This window comes from Pectinophora gossypiella, chromosome 6 (genome assembly GCF_024362695.1).
Source record: "Pectinophora gossypiella chromosome 6, ilPecGoss1.1, whole genome shotgun sequence".
In the NCBI taxonomy this organism is placed as follows: domain Eukaryota; kingdom Metazoa; phylum Arthropoda; class Insecta; order Lepidoptera; family Gelechiidae; genus Pectinophora; species Pectinophora gossypiella.
In genome coordinates this window covers 16287991-16310616 of record NC_065409.1, presented here as the reverse complement: position 1 = coordinate 16310616, position 22626 = coordinate 16287991, and the positions used below count along the sequence as shown (strand labels likewise).

Below are 22626 nucleotides of genomic sequence, written 5' to 3'. Positions count from 1 at the left end.
TTGTCCCATTATGCTTATTTTTATGTTAATCTGTTACTAATACCATGTTAAGGTTTCTGTTAGGTACCTACTAACATAATAATATGGACCAGTTTCCGAAGTAAATATTTTCAATTTAAATTTGAATCTAGCTCGACGTCGGATACCCAATAGATTACATTTTAAAACCCGATTACTCAACAAACACTTCAGGACCCCGATACCGACCCCGCCGGCGTAGTCGACGATTGCCCTCATTCAGCACTTACCGCTATCAACCCTCTAGGGTCGATTAATTCTTTCAAATAATATACTATCCCATCAGACGACGTCCTAAGTTGAGGTTCGCACCCAACTGGACACCGTCAGGCCTGTTGTTTCAAATTTTGTACCGGGTGAGAGCTCTCAGCGCTCCCCATTTGTACGGCCAAGTAGTTAATGTCATCTGCGGCAAATCTACAATAAGTCACGTCAAAAAAAAGGATACCCAATAGTGAGGGGCAGAATTACCGTTGTTAACAAGCGCACAAACGAAACGCATCCACATCGCGTGGCGCCACCTATCGACTTATTATGCGATGACGGTCTTCCGGTTCCTGCAGCAGCCGCCATATTCGTCTCATACCTTTTTTCGAAACACATATTATCACGACGTCGTCTAATTAATATGCACATCGCTTATTTTACTGTATACCTACATACCTTTGTTCTAAAAAATAAATAAATTTGTTAACCACGTAATAAAGCTATTCATTGAAGAGCGCCTGCACACACCCATAAGAAAAAGGAGACGAGAGCCTGAAGTCCTCAACAACCGTTACTTAGTATCATTGCTAGACTAGAGGGGGTAAAAAACCCATATTGAAGCAATTCATCTAAAAAAGCAATATTGTTATTTGACATTACACATATATTATTATACTGATAAATGCGCAAATGTCACATCACACATCACTAATTTAAGAGCCACGCTCTTGTTGGTGTAGCATGCTACTTTTTAGGTAGTAGTAGTACCTAGTAGTTAAACAAAAACTTTACAAAAAAGGTTATTATAAAGTTAGTGATTATTTAGAAGATATAAATGCATGGGATTAACTGTCTGAGAACTGATATTAGGCAGCTAAATTACTCAATTGTATACCAATATTTTATGTTTATTTTTTATTTTTTTTAAAGAACGTCTAGGGCCCTGTGCCGATGTTTTTCTTGCAGCTTCTTTTCCCCGGCTATACAGGTTGTGAGAAGCTGCAGTAGTTTTAGGCGGATGAGACGTTCGTTATGTAAAATTGACGATTCGAAGTGTAACTATGTTACCTACTGAATAAAGATATTTTTGAATTTGAATTTGAATTAGGGAAAAAGGGCAGTTTTAGAGCAGTGGTGGAAACTGCTCTTGCCCTCTGCGCAAACGTCAAATTGCAATATTGCTCTTTAGATGAATTGCTTCAAAGTAGGCTTTTTAACCCTCCTGTGCATAGCAGTGGGATGTAAGTAAGCCGTTGGTATTGCCCGAAATTATACTTTTTAATTGCCCTTTACGACCTATTTCATTATACGATATCCTTCCTTCGAAAATTCCTAGGCCCATTAACGCGAAATCCCTATTATTATTTAAGTACTAACACGTCGTTCATAAAATTACTGTGCAATTAACATACAAAAGTATGATATTAAGTTATAATCATTTATGTTTTAACCAATATTAATCATGCCTTGGATCTCCACGACGATCGGTCCTGCGCTGTGCGCTGTGCTGTGCGGTCGGTGTGCGCTGATCCTTGGGGGAGGCCTATGCCCAGCAGTGGGCGTCATACGGCTGATGATGATGAATCATGCCTTGTGATGTTTGTTTTGTTTTTATGTGCTTAATATGTGGTGTTGTGTTGTCCTGCCTGTCTCAGGAAATAGTGATACCTTTGGACGTACTTATATGGACATTCTCTATGGACAAATGTGGTTCCTGTACTTGACATTGGCAGTAATGGTTGTCTCTACTCTATGACGACCGGTTGCCATACAACCATAAAGTTGAAGTTGAAATACTTACACAGATAAAACGACGATCCCGAATACAACCGCTTTTAACATTTTTTCACCAACACTATCAATAACTGCAACCAACGAACTGAAACTAAACTAAATGCAAGCATAACAAATTGGTAGAAGAACCTTTCTCACTTTGACTGACAATCTCATTCAGTATTCACGTTCAATTTGTGGTTCCACATCTAACACAAATTAGGTTCGTTAATTATTTATTAAATTGAAACTCTTTTTCTGTGGGGAAAGTTTAAAAACATACTAACAAAAGTCGTGGTAGACCATTCTGAAGACTTTAACTCTCACTGTTTGGTCGCAGGTTCAAATCAATAATTTTAAAACGCCTAATTTTTGGAATTTATTTTCGAATTCATGTCTGGATGGTAAATGATTATTACGTGCTCAGCCGTGAAGGAAAACATCATGAGGAGACCCACATTCCGGAGAAATGCATTTTCGGATGTAGGTATGTGACCTAACCTGTATTGGGCTGGTTTTGGGGGGTTGGAAGGTCAGACAGGCAGTCGCTTCTGTAAAAAAACCGGACCTGTCAAATCGTCAAGTTACGTTAGGTAAGCATGTGATGGTAAATGATTATCACGTGCTCAGCGGTGAAGGAAAACATCATGTGGGTTACATTCCCAAAAAATGCTTTTTGGTGGTACGTGACCTAACCTAACCTGTATTGCGCTGGTTTGCCTACAGAGCGTAGTGAGTTCATTTATTCATTCTGAGAGAAATAATCCAGCTGTTTGTGTATAAAACCTTTATTTAAACCCTGTATAACATAAACCTGTACACTGGTATCATAATATGCCCAACAATGTATAAAAATAACTTATAAAACATCACATGTCTGATATTAATAACGTCAAAATGGTGATGTTTCCCGTACACACCGTCTAATTTTAAGTTATACCTATCATTTTCTTATATGCTGAAAAAGAAAGGGACGAATAATCGACATGCATAAAATTTATGGAATACAGGTCAATTTTAGGCAGAAATTTAAAAAACCTTAAATTTCATACTAGTCAATAACCCGGCAGGATTAAGTTGACGGCTCACGTCAAGGGGGTTTCATAAGAGCGAGATGCCTATTTTATTCGCACGGGTTATTCATTAATTTTGAAATTAATAGTTGTCAATCCGTCCCTTTCCTTTTCGGTGGATAAGAAAATGACAGGTATAACTTAAAATAAAATTAGATGGTGTGTACAGGAATCAGCACCAATTTATAGTTAAACATTTGATTACGCATTGTATAAAAATATGCTTAAAAACAGCCTCTGTGGTCTAACAGCCTCCGTGGTCTAGTGGTTAGAGCGGTAGGCTCACGATCTGGAGGTGTGGGTTCGATTCCCGATGGGGACATTGTCGAAATCACTTTGTGAGACTGTCCTTTGTTTGGTAAGGACTTTTCAGGCTTGAATCACCTGATTGTCCGAAAAAGTAAGATGATTCCGTGCTTCGGAGGGCACGTTAAGCCGTTGGTCCCGGCTATTAGCCGTAAGAACACCTCCACCAACCCGCAGTGGAGCAGCGTGGTGGAGTATGCTCCATACCCCCTCCGGTTGATTGAGGGGAGGCCTGTGCCCAGCAGTGGGACGTATATAGGCAGTTTATGTATGTATATATGTGCTTAAAAATAATTTACAGTTACAGTCATTTTGTCTCGTTGTGTTGCGTTATATCACAACCCAACCACTCTATACAAAAATCACATTCTTACAGTGGGCTGCCAAACGCCTCAGTGTGAGCGAGACAGTCCGCGCGCTCCCCCCAGAAATAACACCCAGAGGGGGTGAGGTTGACGCCCCATATGAATTGGCGCGGGGCGAACAGTTACCGTTCTATATGTCGTGACCAGATCGTAAAATTGATCATTTCATGATGTGTTCGACCATTTATGAAATGGCCAACTTAAGTTGACCATATCGTTGAAACGTCAACGTTTAATGATATATCAACCAACGTTTAGCCATATCGTTAATGTAGGCGGTGTCCATGCTATGTGGTGTAATAAAAATGCGAATAGTCGAGTAATTTCTTAGGATCAAAATTATATACTTATTCGATATGGAAAATTGTACAATTACATTGATTCATCGATTATAATATCAATCAAGTTTTAAACATAATCGACACCAGTGCCATTATCGGAGGATAATGTTACTAATTTTACGATACGATTGCGAACGTTTGGCCATATCATGAAGTAATCATGCATTTAGTTGCTCATATCGTTAAACGTTTTGTGTTCATTGATCTGGCCAAACTTCATCATGATGTGGCCAACGAATGATGTTCTATTTCATGAAATATGACCATTTTATGAAATGATCGCGCACATCATGAAATGATCAATTCTATGATCTGACCACGACATTTACATAATATTATTATTCTTTATTCTATGCTTATATCACAATAATAAGTTCCTTCCCTTATAACTACTTAACCATAAATATATTTAATAAAAACATTATTAAAATACATACAACCAATTCCCGAGTAATTATTGAGTACATAGATACAACAACATTTTGCAGTCTTGATAAAACTATAAAACATAAGGAATGTTTCCTGGTTTCTTGTCGGAAAATTCATGTTTTTCATTTTCAGTTCCATACTTTTGCGACGGAAAATTCTACTTAGAATCATGGTCTGAATCCTCCCCCTCAGAATTTCTTTCTTTCTTACTTGCAGTCGAATTATTTAATTATTCTCACTCGTTCGACGATCGAACTAATGAGAAAAATAATTCTCACTAGTTCGACGATCGAACTAGTGAGAACAAAGGGTCACTAAACACCCTGCATACTGACTTATAGTTTAGATGGGATGTAAGACCGCCAGAAGACCACGTCTCGCCACCACTCCGGGCGACTCATCGACCCTGGATATGACATCACACTGCTCTGGATGTGTTTGTATACCTGGGGATAGGAATGCCATATCACTTTTGGACACAATATACTCCGAAAGCCATTTAACTTTTGGACATAATATACTCCGAAAGCCATTTAACTTTTGGACATAATATACTCCGAAAGCCATTTAACTTTTGGACATAATATACTCCGAAAGCCAAATCACTTTTGGACACAATATACTCCGAAAGCCATTTAACTTTTGGACATAATATACTCCGAAAGCCATTTAACTTTTGGACATAATATACTCCGAAAGCCATATCACTTTTGGACACAATATACTCCGAAAGCCATTTAACTTTTGGACATAATATACTCCAGTAACAGCCTCCATCTTAAGGGCTCATTGACAGTCCCCATACAAAATGTTTTGATTTCCTTGTAAGTCCCGCGTATTACCCCAATTATTTGAATATTTTTACTAACTTTCATTTACTTCAGACTTCAAACAGATGGAAAGTAGCATTTTTCAAACATACATAACATAGCACAAACAGCCTATATACGTCCCACTGCTGGGCACAGGCCTCTCCTCAATCAACCGGAAGGGGTATGGAGCATACTCGACCACGCTGCTCCACAATGGTGGTGGTGGTTGGTTCCTCAAACATACTGTAATACAAATCTTTTCTAAATTACTAGGTATCCACATGGAGCACCCGCCCTTAGTGTGTACCGGTCGTTTCTTAGTGACCCATGTATGGGTCACGGACGTATGGAGCTAATCCGTCATGATCCGTATATGGATCACTGGACTGTTAACGTGTTAAAGCTTAAAAGGCTGTAGTAGGTTTAAGCGGATGAGACATTCAACAAAAAGGAATTGATTTTTGTTTTTATAGCACTTATCTGTGCATAGGGAAACTCACAAAGAGAAAATTTAAATCGAAAAAAAGAATCTGACTTGGGCAGGACTTGAACCCGCAGCTCTCAGGGACGAGCGTGTTAACCATTACACCATCGGGACCTCCTCCACCTGATTGTCCGAAAGTAAGATGATCCGTGCTTCGGAAGGCACGTTAAGCCGTTGGTCCCGGTTACTACTTACTGATGCAAGTTAGTAGTTGAGACATGAGCATGTCAAGGGCTTTTGGCGGTTTAATAGTAACCCTGACACCAGGGTTGATGGGGTTGGTAATCCACTTCACAACCCACACGATAGAAGAGGATCAAAAGAAACATGAATTGACTTACTTCCCCATCAGCCATGCCAAGAACAGAATTGAGGCAGAAGTCAGGCGGCGCGAGAGTGTCGGCCAGCGAGACAGCTTGCGGCGCCAGCGCAGCGCACACGCGGAGGATGCCCTCGCGCAGCAGCAGGCCTTGGTCTTTGCTGAAGAACCCACCCTGAAATAAAGAAGGTTACATTTGGTAGATACTGGAGATGGGCCGAGTACTCGTACTCGGCGGGTTTTTTGATATTCGTACTCGGCCGAATAACTCGGTTATTTGATAACGAGTAACGAGTATACAGCTATTGGTAAATAACAAACTTTTTCAATTATTTATCTACTATGACGCGTAACGTGACGTGTTTGTTTGCAAGCAATCAAGAGACTAGTAGTTGAAAGGCGTGGGCGGGGTGAGGGGTGTATCAACGCGAGGCGACGTCTGCGCAAACCTGTTTGTACTTGTTTACGCGCGCGAAATGCTAATTTGATTGAACCGAGTTAATCGGCCGAGTACTCGGTTAAAAAAAAATTGAGCCGAGTAAAACTCGGTACTCGTTACTCGGCAAAAGTGTTACTCGGCGCATCTCTAGTAGATACCAATGTTTAGATAGTACCATCATCTCCCTGTCACTGTGGTTCATCAGCTTGCTTCTCAAACGGGGACCGCCGGTTCGAATCCCGATACCGGACTTGCTCTGAGTTAATAACATAATATATGCTCACGACTACATTCCTAGTTTGGTTAGGACATTACATTGAATCACCTGATTGTCCAAAAAGTAAGATGATCCGTGCTTCGGAAGGCACGTTAAGCCGTTGGTCCCGGTTACTACTTACTGATGTAAGTAGTCAATACATGAGCCATGCCAGGGGCCTTTGGCGGCTCAATAATAACCCTGACACCAGGGTTGATGAGGTTGGTAATTCACCTAAGGTTAGGTTTCCTAATGAATAAAAATATTTTTGAATTAGAGTTAGTTTCTATTGACAGAAGGACTTACATTGACCAAATTGGAGATGTTCTTAGAAAAGGTTTAGTACGATCTACTCTGGATCTGTGTGTCTGAAGCGATTGATGAATGTGGAGGAAGCAAGAGAAGTGTGTCAGGATCGAAGCAAACGGAATTCTATAGTATCTGCTTACCCCAGTGGGAGATAGGCGTGAGTTTATGTATGTATGTAAGATAAATGAATAACTCGTTGGTGCAAGTCCGGTTCCGGGGTGTACAGTCATAAGCAATATAATGTACCCACTTTAGGACTCTGTCGCACTAACATATTTGACATTTAGTGAGACTTACAGTTCAATTCGTCAAAAAAGTTAATGTGACATGGTACCAAAGTGTATACATATTAATGCTCGTGACCGTACTCTATGCCTTAACGAAAATTACTTACTATGTAAAGAGTAGCCATATGTTTCTCCAGCATAAATGCACCGTACAGAGACACCAACTTCAACAAGACGTTGCGACACCGTGCGTCTTCAAACGCATTGGCACTCTTGTAGAAATGATTCACGATGAAATTCTGCAATGAAAAAATATTCTCGTCATAATTAAAACACATAATAACGGGTTCTTACCACTCCAATCTCGTCAGTCATCCCGTGATCATGGCACTTGTAACAGTGTCGAAATATCGGGAGTCTCATATACCTGATTTAAACGCGGTAAGAACCCGTCACTATGTGTTTTAATTATAATTCTTCTTCTATCGTGTGGATTGTGAGGTGGATTACCAACCCCATCAACCCTGGTGTCAGGGTTATTACTGAGCCGCCTTAGACCCCTGACGTGACTTATGTAACGGCTACTTACTTAATCGGGACCAACGTCTTAACGTGCCTTCCGAAGCACGGATCACCTTACTTTCGGACAATGAGGTGATCAGCCTGTAATATCCCAACTAAACTAGGGATCACAAAGTGATTTTGTGATTTGTCCCCACCGGGATTCGAACACGGGACCTCCGGATCGTGAGCACAACGCTCAACCACTGGACCACGGAGGCCGTTGATAATAACCGTGGTAACCTTAAACGTTATACTTAATTAATCAGTGATAGCTCTGTTCGGAGAACGCGTGATTTGCATCGTAGTGTCACGGATTGGAATCCCTGCTTGGATTCTAATCGTTTGCACGTTGAACCATGTAGCTAAAACTTAGCACAATTTGAAAAATTCCACTAGATATCAATGCAAAATCATGGTCTGAATCATCCCTCAAATTTTTCGTTACGGTGTCACTAACACCCTGTATTACTACTTATTTTGTATTACAAACATTCTATCGTCGTTGCCAATTTAAAAGCTCCTATGTGTCGCTCTCACCAAATTACTTTTTTGTCAGGATCGAATAGTATTTTGCTCCTAAAACATTAAGTACAAACTCTTATGTACGTAAATATCAATTATCTTTTGATAATTTTTAACATAGTCATACAAAAACATTCAGGCGGAAGTTTTTTTAATTTCTGTAAAGTTGACCCGATTGCACATAATAGATTTTAAATTGGTAACGACGCTATGGACTCTGTCCAAGTTTTTTTTAACCTAAAGATCGATTTGTCTTTAGGGAGGATCGATTCCCGATGGGGACATTGTGGAAATCTCTTTGTTAGACTGTCCTGTGTTTGGCTAGGACATTGCAGGCTTGAATCACCTAGTTGTCCGAAAGAGTAAGATGATTCTATGTTTCGGAGGGCACTTTAAGCCATTGATATCTGGCTACTAGCCCAAAAACCCCCACCAACCCGTGGACTATGCTCTATACCCCCTGCCGGTTGATTGAGGAGAAGCCTGTGCTCGGCAGTGGAACATATTTTGGCTACTTATCATATCACAATTTATAGGTACCTAAAATACATATAGAACGGCACCTCTCCGCTCCCCACCAGCAGCTGAGCTAGGTTTACCTCACCCCCTCGGTCTTTAGTCTTCAATCGTATGGGCGTCAGACGTTACACACACATGCGCGTTCCTCCCAAGTTGGTCGGTACATCAGCTGAGCAAGTAACCTTTATAGTTTTAAGCCTTGCATTTCAAATATGATCAAATTTTAATAATAAGTTAGTAAGGGTGGAGGTGATATATATAATAATAAATATTGAGGGTACTACAAAAGATATTACTTTTATACACTGTGGGTAGGCCAGTTCTGCAATAAACGTTAGCTCGCGAACAAGTGTTTCTTTTGTGCTCCCTAATTAGATCTAATAAGATCTAAATACTTATCAGTCATATCTAAATAAAGATTTTATCCATCTATCTAACAACAATATTTACAGCATCATCATCATCATCAGCCCATTAACGTCCCCACTGCTGGGGCACGGGCCTTCCCTATGGATGGATAGGGAGATCGGGCATTAAACCATCACGCGGGCCCAGTGCGGATTGATGGTTATTAACGACTGCTAATGTAGCCGGGACCAACGGCTTAACGCAGCAATTTACAACATACCTCTCCATAAACCACTGACAGTGTGACGGCGTTGAAGCTCTGCGAGTCATTCTTGGCGCTAAAGTTGTCTTTGCCGGAACTTTTTAGTGTGGACACCTTCTCATGAGTCATCTTCAACATATAGGCCGTCAGCCACTTGTACATGTGTGTCAAGTCTGTAAATAAAGAGGTTAAAATGATCAACTGTGGGGCATAACAACACATAACCTCACGACTATATCCCAATTGGGGTAGTCAGAGGTATATCCATTACAAGATGAACTGAGTATCCACCACTCACCGAGCTTCCTGTTAGACCAACGTGATAGGTGGTGAGACGTATCGTCCATACACCTACAATACAATTGTACAATCCTTTAATTGTGCAATAATATTGAATAACCCCTTTGATTCCAAACGTTCAATAAATTCTGTCAATAAAATTGACAAACCAGTCTGAACAATATTTAAAAATAATACTGTGACTGACCGATCGCGATCCTCCGAAAACTAAAATGAAAAATATTGCGCAATGTTAAGCCTACACAGTGCAAGAAAAAAATATTGCCCAATAAAAATTAAGCTCGCTCAATCTTTTGTTCGATCATTGTGCAATGTTTTAATACTATCCCTAAACGTTTAATAATATTTTGCATGCAGATATATTGTGCAATATTACTGTAGGTGTATGGGGCGCCTAATACCGGCGGGGATCACCGTTTCGGTGATCTTCGGGACCGGATTTGCATGAATGAGCATCTTAAATGCAGTTTTCACTAACACAGTTGGCTCGACCATTACAGGCGGCGATACGGCTCACTAACTATCACGTTGGTCTAATAGAAAGCTCGGTGAGGTATAGGTCCCGGCAAACTTCTTGACTGCGTCGACCTTGACTGCGCACAACCGAATTTTAGATCTCTTTGGTGGTGCGGTACGGGGCGCGGGGGCGGGTGAGTCCCACATCGACCGGCTATTGGTAGATCAGTCGATACTTCCCCCGCGCACTCTTGTCTTCGTCCCTTTGACTCCCGAATACACTTGCGTGCAGTGAAACTGTCACGTTTTTGTTATTGGTCTTTTGTTAGTTTTTTTTTGTTATTGCTCATTTGTTTAAGTTTAAGAATTAGTTACTAGCACGAGGTCTATATCTACAGATCCAAAACCAAACACTTGCTGGTTTCAACCTCATGGAAGGAATATTATACTTACCTGACGATTATTTTTTTATTAAATACAACAATATAATATCCATCCATCCATCCATAAACTCACGCCTATTTCCCACCGGAGTAAGCAGAGACTATAGAATTCCATTTGCTTCGATCCTGACACACTTCTCTTGCTTCCTCCACATTCATCAATCGCTTCATACACGCACGCCGGTTCAGAGTAGATCGTATTGAACCTTAATATAAGTTTTAATAAACTATAATAATATAAGTTTAGTTTTATTTACATAATTAAATAATATAATAATTGTTTTTTTTTAATGAAGAAAATAATCAAAAGTTCATTTTTTTTTGCACGGAAGTGTACGTGCGCGAACTTTCCCCCACTACGACACTCGATGCTCAAGAAGTTTGCGGGGAGTTATACGAAGAGATGAATATACATCTGACTAATGGCCTCCGTGGCTCAAAGGTTGAGTGTTGGACTCACGATCAGAAGGTCCCGGGTTCGAATCCCGTTCACAAAAATCTTTTTGTGATCCCTGTTTTGGTTAGGGCATTACAGGCTTAACACCCGATCCTCCGAAAGTCCGGCACTTTAAGCCGGTGGTCCCAGATTCTCAATTACTAATTACTAACGTAAGTACATAGTTTTTACATGAGGTATGTCAGGGACCTTTGGCGGCTCAAGAATAACCCTGACGCCATGGTTGATCAGGGTGGTCATCCACCCCACAACGATAGACTACCTTCGACTATTGAGCTTATGTTATATACTTGGTGTGGCATTCACTGGTTGAGGGATCTTCCTACCTGTACGACAATGTGTATGTATGGTATGAAATGGGTCATATCTCCTAAACCGTAAATATACGCTGAATATACATGAAGGTGTTTCTGGTATCCAATGAGCCCCTCTATCTAATTTTTAATAATTCTGAACCTGAACTTCTGGGCCACTGAGTATATCATGTGAGCAACTCACTAGCAGGGTCGATGAGCTCTTCAACAGTATTCCATGGACAAGTCTCAAACAGCAGCTGGTCGGCATTGTCCAGGAACTGCAGCGAGCCATATGGCGTATCATCCTTCGTGATGGTGCCCCGTCTACTCCATACATTGAGGAGCCAGTTACTGGCTTGTTGCAGGAGCAAGCTGTTTTCTCCTTCGTAAGTGCAGTTTGCGTCGTTGTCATTGCGCAAGTCGCCTATTCTTGCCGCTGTAAAAAAAGATAATAATATATTATTAATAAAAAAAAACATATTCAGACATTGACCCCGAGCTCTTTCTTCTTCTATCGTGTGCCAAGTTATTATCGAGCCGCTAAAGGCCCCTGACATGGTTGACGTAACGACTACTAACTTACATCAGTAAGTACTAACCGCCGAGGTTCGAACCCGGGACCTGCGAACCGTGAGGAATTAGCCTCAGGGGCTTTTGGCGGTTCAATAATAACCCTGAGGTAGGTATTCACCTCATAACCCACACGAAAGAAGAAGCTTACTGCTTGTGGGTCCTTAATAAACAGTGGGAGAAGCACATAAGATGACGGAGTGGCGCTCTACCGTGCGCATACGTCTTTGTTCGTTCTTTCGGAAGACCTAGATGTGAAAAGTGAAGTCCAGAAAGCTTGACCTAAGCTTTCCTACTACTATACTTTCAACGCAGGACAACTCTATTGCTCCTCATGTAACCACTGCATCTACAAATCTAAGTTCAGTTTTGCGAGTCACATCAGATCCTATCACATGGACTAAGAGATTTAAAGGAATCGTTATCGCCGGACACGGTGAAGAAGACATCAAGCACGCGCGCCTGCGAATAAGCGTGCGTGCGTGCATGCGTTCAAGCGTTCGTGCATGTGTGTATGTGTATCACCTTTCAAGTATCCGTGTCCCCCGCAAGTCTCTCTACAGTTCTGTATGCAGTCCCGCGCAGTCCAACCGCACACCGGCTTCACGGCTGAGGACAACGCGTGCATATCTATAACGCACTCCGCCGCGTTGTCATCTATACATGTCTGTCTGTCCATCTGCGTACGAGCGTGCATGCGTGCTTGTGTGCGTGCGTGCGTATGTGCATGCGTGCGTGTGTGCGTGCGTGCGTGTGTGTGTATGTGTATCACCTTTCAAGTATCCGTGTCCCCCGCAGGCTTCTCTACAGTTCTGTTTGCCGTTCCGCGCAGTCCAACCGCACACTGGCTTCACGGCCGAAGAAAACGCATGCATCTCTATAACTCGCTCCGCCGCGTTGTCATCATACATGTCTGTCTGTCCATCTGCGTACGAGCGTGCACATGCGTGCTTGTGTGCGTGCGTGCGTATGTGCATGCGTGCGTGTGTGCGTGCGTGCGTGTGTGTGTATGTGTATCACCTTTCAAGTATCCGTGTCCCCCGCAGGCTTCTCTACAGTTCTGTTTGCCGTTCCGCGCAGTCCAACCGCACACTGGCTTCACGGCCGAAGAAAACGCATGCATCTCTATAACTCGCTCCGCCGCGTTGTCATCATACATGTCTGTCTGTCCATCTGCGTACGAGCGTGCACATGCGTGCTTGTGTGCGTGCGTGCGTATGTGCATGCGTGCGTGTGTGCGTGCGTGCGTGTGTGTGTATGTGTATCACCTTTCAAGTATCCGTGTCCCCCGCAGGCTTCTCTACAGTTCTGTTTGCCGTTCCGCGCAGTCCAACCGCACACTGGCTTCACGGCCGAAGAAAACGCATGCATCTCTATAACTCGCTCCGCCGCGTTGTCATCATACATGTCTGTCTGTCCATCTGCGTACGAGCGTGCACATGCGTGCTTGTGTGCGTGCGTGCGTATGTGCATGCGTGCGTGTGTGCGTGCGTGCGTGTGTGTGTATGTGTATCACCTTTCAAGTATCCGTGTCCCCCGCAGGCTTCTCTACAGTTCTGTTTGCCGTTCCGCGCAGTCCAACCGCACACTGGCTTCACGGCCGAAGAAAACGCATGCATCTCTATAACTCGCTCCGCCGCGTTGTCATCCTACATGTCTGTCTGTCCATCTGCGTACGAGCGTGCATGCGTGCTTATGTGCGTGCGTACGTGCATGCATGCGTGTGTGCTTGCGTGTAATTATATCACCTTTCAAGTATCCGTGTCCCCCGCAGGCCTCTCTACAGTTCTGTATGCCGTCCCGCGCAGTCCAACCGCACACCGGCTTCACGGCCGAGGATAAAGCGTGCATCTCTATACCTCGCCCCGCCGCGTTGTCATCTACACCTGAAATGAGAAAATATTTATAATTAAAAGCTCCCTTAAATATCTCATCTACGTATCGTGGTTAACGGAGACATAAATTATGATATATATTTGTAGGGATTCTCTTAAAATGCATAAATGGTTTTGTCATAATTTTAATTATCATAATCCTTTTCGCATAACGTTTTTAAGCATAATAGTACTTTCCCATAATAACATCTAAGAATACTGGTTTGTTAGGTATAACTTATTTTTGGACTAATATTTGTTGGTATAAATTTGATTCGCATATAAATAGGTATCCATAATTCTTTTTTAGAATAATAGTGTTTTGTCATAATTTTTACAAGGCATAACGTAGGTTAGGGTGCGGCGGGGGTGGCCTTTGGGCCACCCCTACGCCGCCAGTATGTTTATCTTACACACGAAAAGTATACTGAATGATCACTAACAGCATGATATAGAGTCAAAAAATATAAAAAGTCACAATCATGAACCAAATGCAACCAAGGAAAAATAAGTTTCGGAAATGTTCAAAGTTAAGCCAAAACTTTTCTTATTCAGAGTATAGTTTTTATGCTTATAATACTTATGCTTATATGTCATTATTGTCATTAATTATTATGCTTATGGTAGTTATGAGTTTCAAAATTATGCTTAAAAAGTTATGACAAATTAATACTAGGCGTAACTAACAATAGGACAAGTAACATTATGCCATGGTAAATTATTACATAAAAAAATATGCGTAAAAATAGAGAACCATTATTTGTATTATCTTGTGTAAGTTGTTTTTATTTGTTACTATGGTGTCCCTATATAACAAACTGCCGACCACTGAGGTCGTTGGAGGTCGTTCGATCAATGGTAATAAACTTATTATTATTATAAACTTACCCATGAACCTATTGATAGTAAGCTGTATGTGAGTACGACAGAACCAGTTGCAAAACACACGGAGCGCATAAGTCGCCGCCAAATAGGGTAATAACCGGATTTGCTGCAAATAACAATAACACATAACATAACATAAACAGCGTATATATACGCCCCACTGCAGGGCACATGCCTCCCCTCAATCAACCGGAGACGGTGTAGCATACATACTCCACCACGCTCCACTGCTGGTTGGTAAAGGTATTTGGGCTAGTAGCCCGGGAACGGCTTAGCGTGCCTTCCGAAACACGAAATCTTCTTACTTTTTCGGACAATCAGGTGATTCAAAAGCCAAACCAAACAAAGGACATAAACAGCCTATATACGTCCCAGTACTGGGCACAGCTCTCCCCTCAATCAACCGGAGGGGGTATGGAGCATACTCCACCACGCTGCTCCAACGCGGGTTGGTGGTGTTTTTACGGCTAATAACCGGGGCCAACGGCTTAACGTGCCCTCCGAAGCACGGAATCATCTTACTATTTTGGACAATCAGGTGATTCAAGCCTGAAAGTCCTTACTAAACAAAGGACGTTCTAACAAAGTGATTTCGACAATGTCGCCATCGGGAATCGAACCCGGACCTCCAGATGGGGAGCCCAACACTGACTACTAGACCACGGAGGCCGTTGAACGTTACGATCCTTAGATTGAAAGCTCACCTGTTAAAATACATAATAACGGGTTCTTACCGCGTTTAAAGTAGGGATATGAGACTCCCGATATTTCGACACTGTTGCAGGTGCCATGATCACGGAATGACGCGGTAAGAACCCGTTATTATGTGTTTTAATTATGATAATAACCGCGTATACTTAAAACAATGTATAGCTCACCTGTTGTTGGTACTCCATGACTGGCATCTCTTCGCTGTTGGGAGGTCCGAACTGCTTCCTCACGGCTGAGTAGCGTATTGCAATCACTATAGCTTTCTGCAGATATGCGGTCGATATGCTTGTGATGTGGACTCGACCACCTGGGAACAAGAGTTTAATGACAAATCTATATTCATCATCCCCCTAGCATTATCCCGTTTTTCACGGGGTCCGCTTACCTAACCTGAAGACCTTCCAACCCGCGAGGGGAAAACCAGCCCACATACCTCCGAAAAATGCATTTATCGGGAATGGGTTTCATCACGATGTTTCCCTTCATCGCTGAGCACGTGATAATCATTTATGATCCAAACATGAATTCGAAAACAAATTCGACAATCATTAGCTTAGCCCTGTGCTGGATTCAAACCTGCGAGGGACGAGCGTCATTTTCTTATCCGCCGAAAAGGAAAGGGACGGATGATTGTCATCAAGTTAATTTTAAAATGAATGAATAACCCGTGCGAATAAAATAGGCATCTCGCTGGTATGCAAACCGTTTGACGTGCTGTTTACTTAATTCCGTCGAGTTATTGGCCGATGTAAAATTTTTAGACGGCTGTTTTAGATTTCTGCTTAAAATTGACGTGTATTCCATAAATTGTATGCCTATCGGTTACCCGTCTTTTTCTTTTTAAACGGATAAGAAAATGACAGGTATAACTTAAAATAAAATTAGATGGCGTCTGCAGGAATTAGCACCAATGATAGAACTCACGGCGCCCCTTTTTACTTTCTACGGCGCACACTTTGGGAACCTCTGCGTTACTAACCTGATAAAATTCCAAGTGACGCGCCAAATCTCTTGCTAGGATCCCTGAACGGGGTCTGGTAGTCCCCATTATCGTCCACTCCACCTAATTTGTCCAACGCCGCTTCTTTGGGCAAGTGGTAATTGTTAAACATTACGAATCTGAAAACCATTAAGAAAGTCATTAAGCCGTTGGTCCCGGTTACTACTTACTGATGTAAGTTAGAGCCATGCCAGATATGAGCCATGTCAGGGGCCTTTGGCGGCTCAATAGTAACCCTGACACCAAGGGTTGATGGGGTTGGTAATCTACCTCACAATCCACACGAGAGAAGAAGCCATTAAGATAGAATAATACATGAATTAACGCCCGTAATCCCTTATGGAGTGCAGAGCCACAAGTTATCAAAGACAACTTACAGCCACTATTGATAGGATAATTAAAACACATAATAACGGGTTCTTACCGCGTAAACTTAAAACAATGTATTGATAGGATGTTCAAGGATGGATAATAATAGAACATGATCTTCAGTAGTTCGCTGTATCATAATTCTCTTTTCTGATGTTATTAGCGAGTAAAAGGCAAAGTACGGATGAAAAGAACATGGGCGGGGACACTTCGGAAGAATGGACGGTACCTGGACCAGAAAAACCCTAGAATGGAGACCCAGCATAAAAAGTCACTGTGGTCCTGTGGTACACCTACTCCTCGAACGAGGAATGCCGGTTCCAACTCCGGTTCCAACTCCGGTTCCAACCCCACCAACCAGTTATTACATAAACAGCCTATATACGTCCCAGTACTGGGAACAGGCCTCCCCTCAATCAACCGGAGGGCGTATGGAGCATACTCCACCGCGCTGCTCCAATGCGGGTTGGTGGAGGTGTTTTTACGGCTAATAGCCGGGACCAACGGCTTAACGTGCCCTCCGAAGCACGGAATCATCTTACTATTTCGGACAATCAGGTGATTCAAGCCTGAAAGTTCTTACCAAACAAAGGACAGTCTAACAAAGTGATTTCGACAATGTCGCCATCGGGAATCGAACCCGGACCTCGAGATCGTGAGCATAACGCTCTAACCACTAGACCACGGAGGCTGTTTTTAATTTATCTTAAGTGTAGTTTTCACTAACACAGTTGGCTCGACCATTATAGACGGCGATACGGCTCACCACCTATCACGTTGGTCTAACAGAAAGCTCGGTGAGGTGTGAGTACTTAGTTCATCTTGCGATGGATGTATCTCTGACTACCCCAATTGGGATATAGTCGTGAGCTTATGATATGTTATGTCAAAAGTGATCACATTAGCGATGTCACTCACCCGTTATCGACCCCGTTCAGTCCAATTTTCTCGCCCAAATCCCCAAGAGTGACCCCAGGGTACGGTAACAGAGTCTCCGGGTCTCGTATAGGCACCACAAACGTATGCAACCCGTGGTTCTTACCCTTAGACATCAGCATAGCGTAGATTATTGCGTGAGTCGCGCATTTACCTAAAATATAAGAAACATTAGTTTTTGTCGAGGAAGCAACAGAATGGTGCTAATTCCTTTAAATACCATCTCATTTTATTTTAAGTTATATCTGTCATTTTCTTATCCGCCGAAAAGGGAAAGGGACGGGTAATCGACAGGCATAACATTTCTGGAACACACGTCAATTTTAAGCATAAATCTATAACAACCCTATAAAAAATTGCTAAAAATAATCCGACAGAATTATGTCGACAGTACACGTCAAACGGTTTGCATACCAGCGAGATACCTTTTTGATTCGCCCGGGTTATTCATTCATTTACTCATTCTTCCTAAAATTAAGAGGTGTCAATCATCCGTCCCTTTCCTTTTCGGTGGATAAGCAAATGACGGGTATAACTTAAAATAAAATTAGGAGGTGTCTGCAGAAATCGGGGCCATTATGTCAGGGTCGAAGCAAATGCAATTCCATAGTCTATGCTTACCGCAGTAGGAAATAGGCGTGAGTTTATGTATGTATTTTAATTAGTAAGCATGTACCTTAGAAGGGTGCAACGGGAAATACTATGATATGTTACTGTATTTGACTGGGTCAAAAATAAATTATAAAATGCTTAAATCTAGAAATAGATTGATTTTTGATCATATTAGGCTGGCTTCTATTTTTAGATTAGTGTTTTATAATTTATCTTTGACCCAGTCAAATACCCTATAGAAGAGGCTTATGTTATAACATTTTATGATTTTAATTAGTAAGTCTATAATGTATGTATATTACATAAAAAATAAATAAAATAAAAATTGTTAACTTCAGAATGATTTGATTTTGTTTTATATTTATTGTGTGAGTAATAAAGTATTAGTATTTTTTCTTATTATTTCCACGGATGTACGTAAGTATTTAAAATGCAACGAAACCTGTTTAGAACTTGTTTCTAGATAAATAGAAATATGTACCTGATGCTTACAATAGTTATAATATAGTTCAGAGGTCGTTTTTTGTGACCAAACCATATCGTCATTTTGCAGCAACTTGTCTTTATATTACTTGTAGAATTCTGCCTGTCCCATTAGAGATAATGGGCGTGTGTTTATGTAGGAATCGATGTACAATAAATGATATAATAAATATACACGTCGGTACGCCGGTTCGAACCCTGGTACTGGATTTGCACCATTGAGTTGGGGCCATTAATCATGCGAGGCTCGAAAGGGGGGAGGGGTCCATGAAAAAATCACGAAATATCATAAGGGGGAGGGGGGGTGTGGGTGTAGTAATATATCACGAGTATTTATTTCAAAAACGCGCGACACTGAACCGAAAAGCGGCGTTTCGTGCAATTATTCTGGTAGGTACTAAAAAAATACACGTGATATAGGAGGGGTAGTCTTGAACCACACCATGCATCACTAAGGGGGGCGGGGCGGGGGGTAAAAAATGCCAAAAAAAAAAAAACATCACATGATTAATGGACGGCCTCTTGTTAATTCACTAACAGAGGTCGACCATTGTAGGTGGCGATACGGCTCACCACCTATCACGTAGATCTAGAGAGCTCGGTGAGGTGTGACCACATAGTTCATCCTGCGATGCATGATCCTCTGACTAAGTAAAGTTAACATAAGTTATGGTATGTTATGTTGTTATATGTTATGTTATATGTTATGTAGTTATGTTATGTTTTTAACATACCCAAGCTTCCGACCCAGCATTTAGCAGCTTCAAAGTCAGGAGTATGTAGAATAAACTGCCTCTTCTCAGGGATGTAGGTAGCCGTGGTCCTCATGCCTCGAGCGTTAGACCCGTGCGAGATCTCAGTCAGGGCGAAGCATCCGCCGATCCTTGCTTTCTCTATGTCATCTGTAACCAGATCATGATTTTCACAAATACTTTAACCAATCCTTTGCCTAAGGGATACGTACGCGAAAGCACCCATGCTATGCATCGAACACTTAGGGCACATGGTATTATTCCTTATTTTATGCTCAGGGTGTTCAAAACCTCATTACAAATTAAAAGAAAAAGCAAATACTCGTGAAGTTGTCTATATCTTTCAAAACAGCCAGCAATAACATTATCCATTTTTGATTGGAAGACAAAATTAAAGTTCTTTTTTTAAATCACAGTAGTTATAATGTTTTGTTTACGATTATAAATAGAACATCTTTTTCTGCAGCTTATTCTGCATCTGTGGTCACGATTCAGAGGTCCCGGGTTCGAATCCCGGTGGGGACATAACACAAAATTGAATTTGTGATCCCTAGTTTGGTTAGAACATTACAGGCTGATTCCTGGATGATCCGAAAATGAGGTGATCCTAATTCTTACCCAAATAATTGAAATGATGGTCCCGCCCGGCGCCTTGTATGGTGTTGGCAAACATCTTGAAAGTCAAGGATACTTTGACAGCCAACGCACTGTCAAACATAAACATTGCCTCTGACTGCGCTTGGAATAGTCCCGGATCATCAATTAACTGTAAATGAGAAATAGTTTTGAGAAAAAAATGTGTATGTGCTACTTATGGGCTGTGCCCTGTTTATCAAAACTTAAAAGCCATTACAAGAAATTATGTTGTAAAAATTTACATTATTACAAGAGCATTGGTGGCCCTAGGGCAGTGCGAAGTGTGCCACCTCACCGGGCACCGAAATAGGGGGGAGGTTTATTTTAAGGGGTTGAGGGGTGCCACTTTAAGGTCTAGCTCCACCACCACACACCACATGTTGACTTCATATAAATTATGTGTAAAATGTTATGACAAAAAACGAAAAAACAAACTTTAAACGACTTTTTCCCTTAATTGCCTCTTGGCATTTGCGTATTTTTGCCTTTCTAGTGACGATATAGTGAATTTATAGTGTGTATCATATTTGTTTTTTTCTTAATTATACATTATTTTTAATTTACTGACATCTTCCCTTTTTTCTTTTTCGTTTCTGTCAGTTTGCTCTTTTAAATTCATAGGTGCAATCAAAGAGCAAAAGTGCAATTATGAACCATTAGTTGTCATAAATTCATAATTATAAAATTTACTTTTTTGTAGGTGTTTTTGGTCTATAACAGAAGCAACATGTAACCAGGAGGTCTTAAGTGCAACCAGTTATTTTATTATTTTGCAAGAAACTGATTGGACTTTTACAGCTTATCATACCTACCTTTAAATCAGGCACAAAGGTTTCATTGTATATGGCATACATTCTCTTGACAGCAATGTGCCGCTCTTCATCCAAAGTTCGTGATGCTGACTGATGTTGGAACAGAGGATGAGTCCGCATGAAGTCCCACACATGTTTCTGTAAAAAAATAATAATAAAGATGTTTATTTTAAAGGGGAAGTGAAATCCAATGAACTTTAAAGAGATTAAAACTATTTTGGCATTGGCCCCGATTCCTGGAGACACCGCCTAATTTTATTTTAAGTTATATCCGTCATTTTCATATCCGTCGAAAAGGAAAGGGACGGATGATTCACAGCTCTTAATTTTAGGAAGAATGAGTAAATGAATGTGTCGGGTTATTGACTGATGTAAAATTTTTAGACGGTTGGTTTAGATTTGTGCTTAAAATTGACGTGTGTTCCATAAATTTTATGCTTGTCGATTACCCGTCCCTTTCCTTTTCGGCGGATAAGAAAATGACAGATATAACTTAAAATAAAATTAGATGGTATTTACAGGAATACATAACATACATAAACATAAACTCACGCCCGTAATCCCAAATGGGGTGGGCAGAGCCACAAGTAATCAAAGACAACTTGCAGCCACTGTTGATACGAAGTCCTAAGATGGATATGGATGGATGGATGGATATTTACAGGAATTAGCACCAATATTGTTATTTAATTAGTTATATTGTATCACCCAAAGTTTGCCTAGAAGAAATTACTAGTTTAGCAAAAAGGTCAAATTATATTTCTGTGTTATGTTCCTTTTGTGCAATAAAAAGTGAGTATTGTAAATTACAAAAAATGCCGAAGTAAATCCAGAGTCATTAGTACTTCATTTATATATAATTTTAATGTTGGCTATTTAAAAGCAGAAGGTAACCCTGACTCTCAAACTAGGGGACCAGTATCTTGAGTGACAGTGTTCAGTATTTTTACAGTCTAAAAGGCAAGAACAATACAAAAAAAACTTTCTTACTTTTAATTGTATAGTGCTGAGCGAGTCGTAAACAAGCTTCATTCGCCGCCAGTCAAAAGTTGCTTGTTTCCTGTACTTTTCCAGAGGTCCTGACGGCAAATCTGGGATGCACTCTTTCAGCTGATCATAAGTTACATATCCCATCTTTTTTTCCATTATCACAGCTAAAGTTTACACAATAATTGACTAAATGCTGAGGCAATGAACTACTTATCAAGAAACCTGTTATCTGACCACACTCTCTGCAAGTACCACACATGGACTTTAGCCTTGACAATAAGAATTTATAATTCTTTGATTGAACACACACAACAGAGCACCGAAAATATCTATTGTTAACACAAGAATGATAAGGATATCGTAATGTAAAATGTAATGTACTCATAAATTATTTATTTTATGTAAACATCTAAATACCTAATCTTTGATGTAAATGACCTATAACATCATGTAACATAATCAATAAGATTT

The 22626-nt window shown here is 41.0% G+C and overlaps 1 protein-coding gene across 1 annotated transcript; it reads right to left on the bottom strand.

The window, feature by feature from the left end:
* Window positions 1-2770: 2770 nt before the first annotated feature.
* LOC126367768 (peroxisomal acyl-coenzyme A oxidase 3) lies at window positions 2771-22608 on the bottom strand. Its single transcript, XM_050011495.1, has 14 exons — window positions 22156-22608; window positions 21166-21303; window positions 20336-20483; window positions 19700-19867; window positions 17853-18024; window positions 16545-16684; window positions 15733-15872; window positions 14858-14960; window positions 13844-13981; window positions 11728-11961; window positions 9592-9746; window positions 7526-7657; window positions 6150-6302; window positions 2771-4958 (listed from the first exon to the last, which is right to left on the bottom strand). Exons 1-14 carry the CDS (start codon window positions 22309-22311, stop codon window positions 4848-4850), a joined length of 2088 nt encoding a protein of 695 aa, XP_049867452.1. The 5' UTR covers window positions 22312-22608; the 3' UTR covers window positions 2771-4847.
* Between the last annotated feature and the right edge of the window lie 18 nt (window positions 22609-22626).

Bases quoted from the DNA above. Each gene is read 5' to 3' on its own strand.
- LOC126367768 (XM_050011495.1), bottom strand. From the start codon at position 22,311: ATGGAAAAAAAGATGGGATATGTAACTTATGATCAGCTGAAAGAGTGC. The intron at 18,025-19,699 runs GTATGTTAAAAA...CTTATATTTTAG, and splicing joins ATGCTGGGTCGGAAGCTTGG to GTAAATGCGCGACTCACGCA. The intron at 14,961-15,732 runs GTGAGCTATACA...TGTTATTTGCAG, and splicing joins TCATGGAGTACCAACAACAG to CAAATCCGGTTATTACCCTA.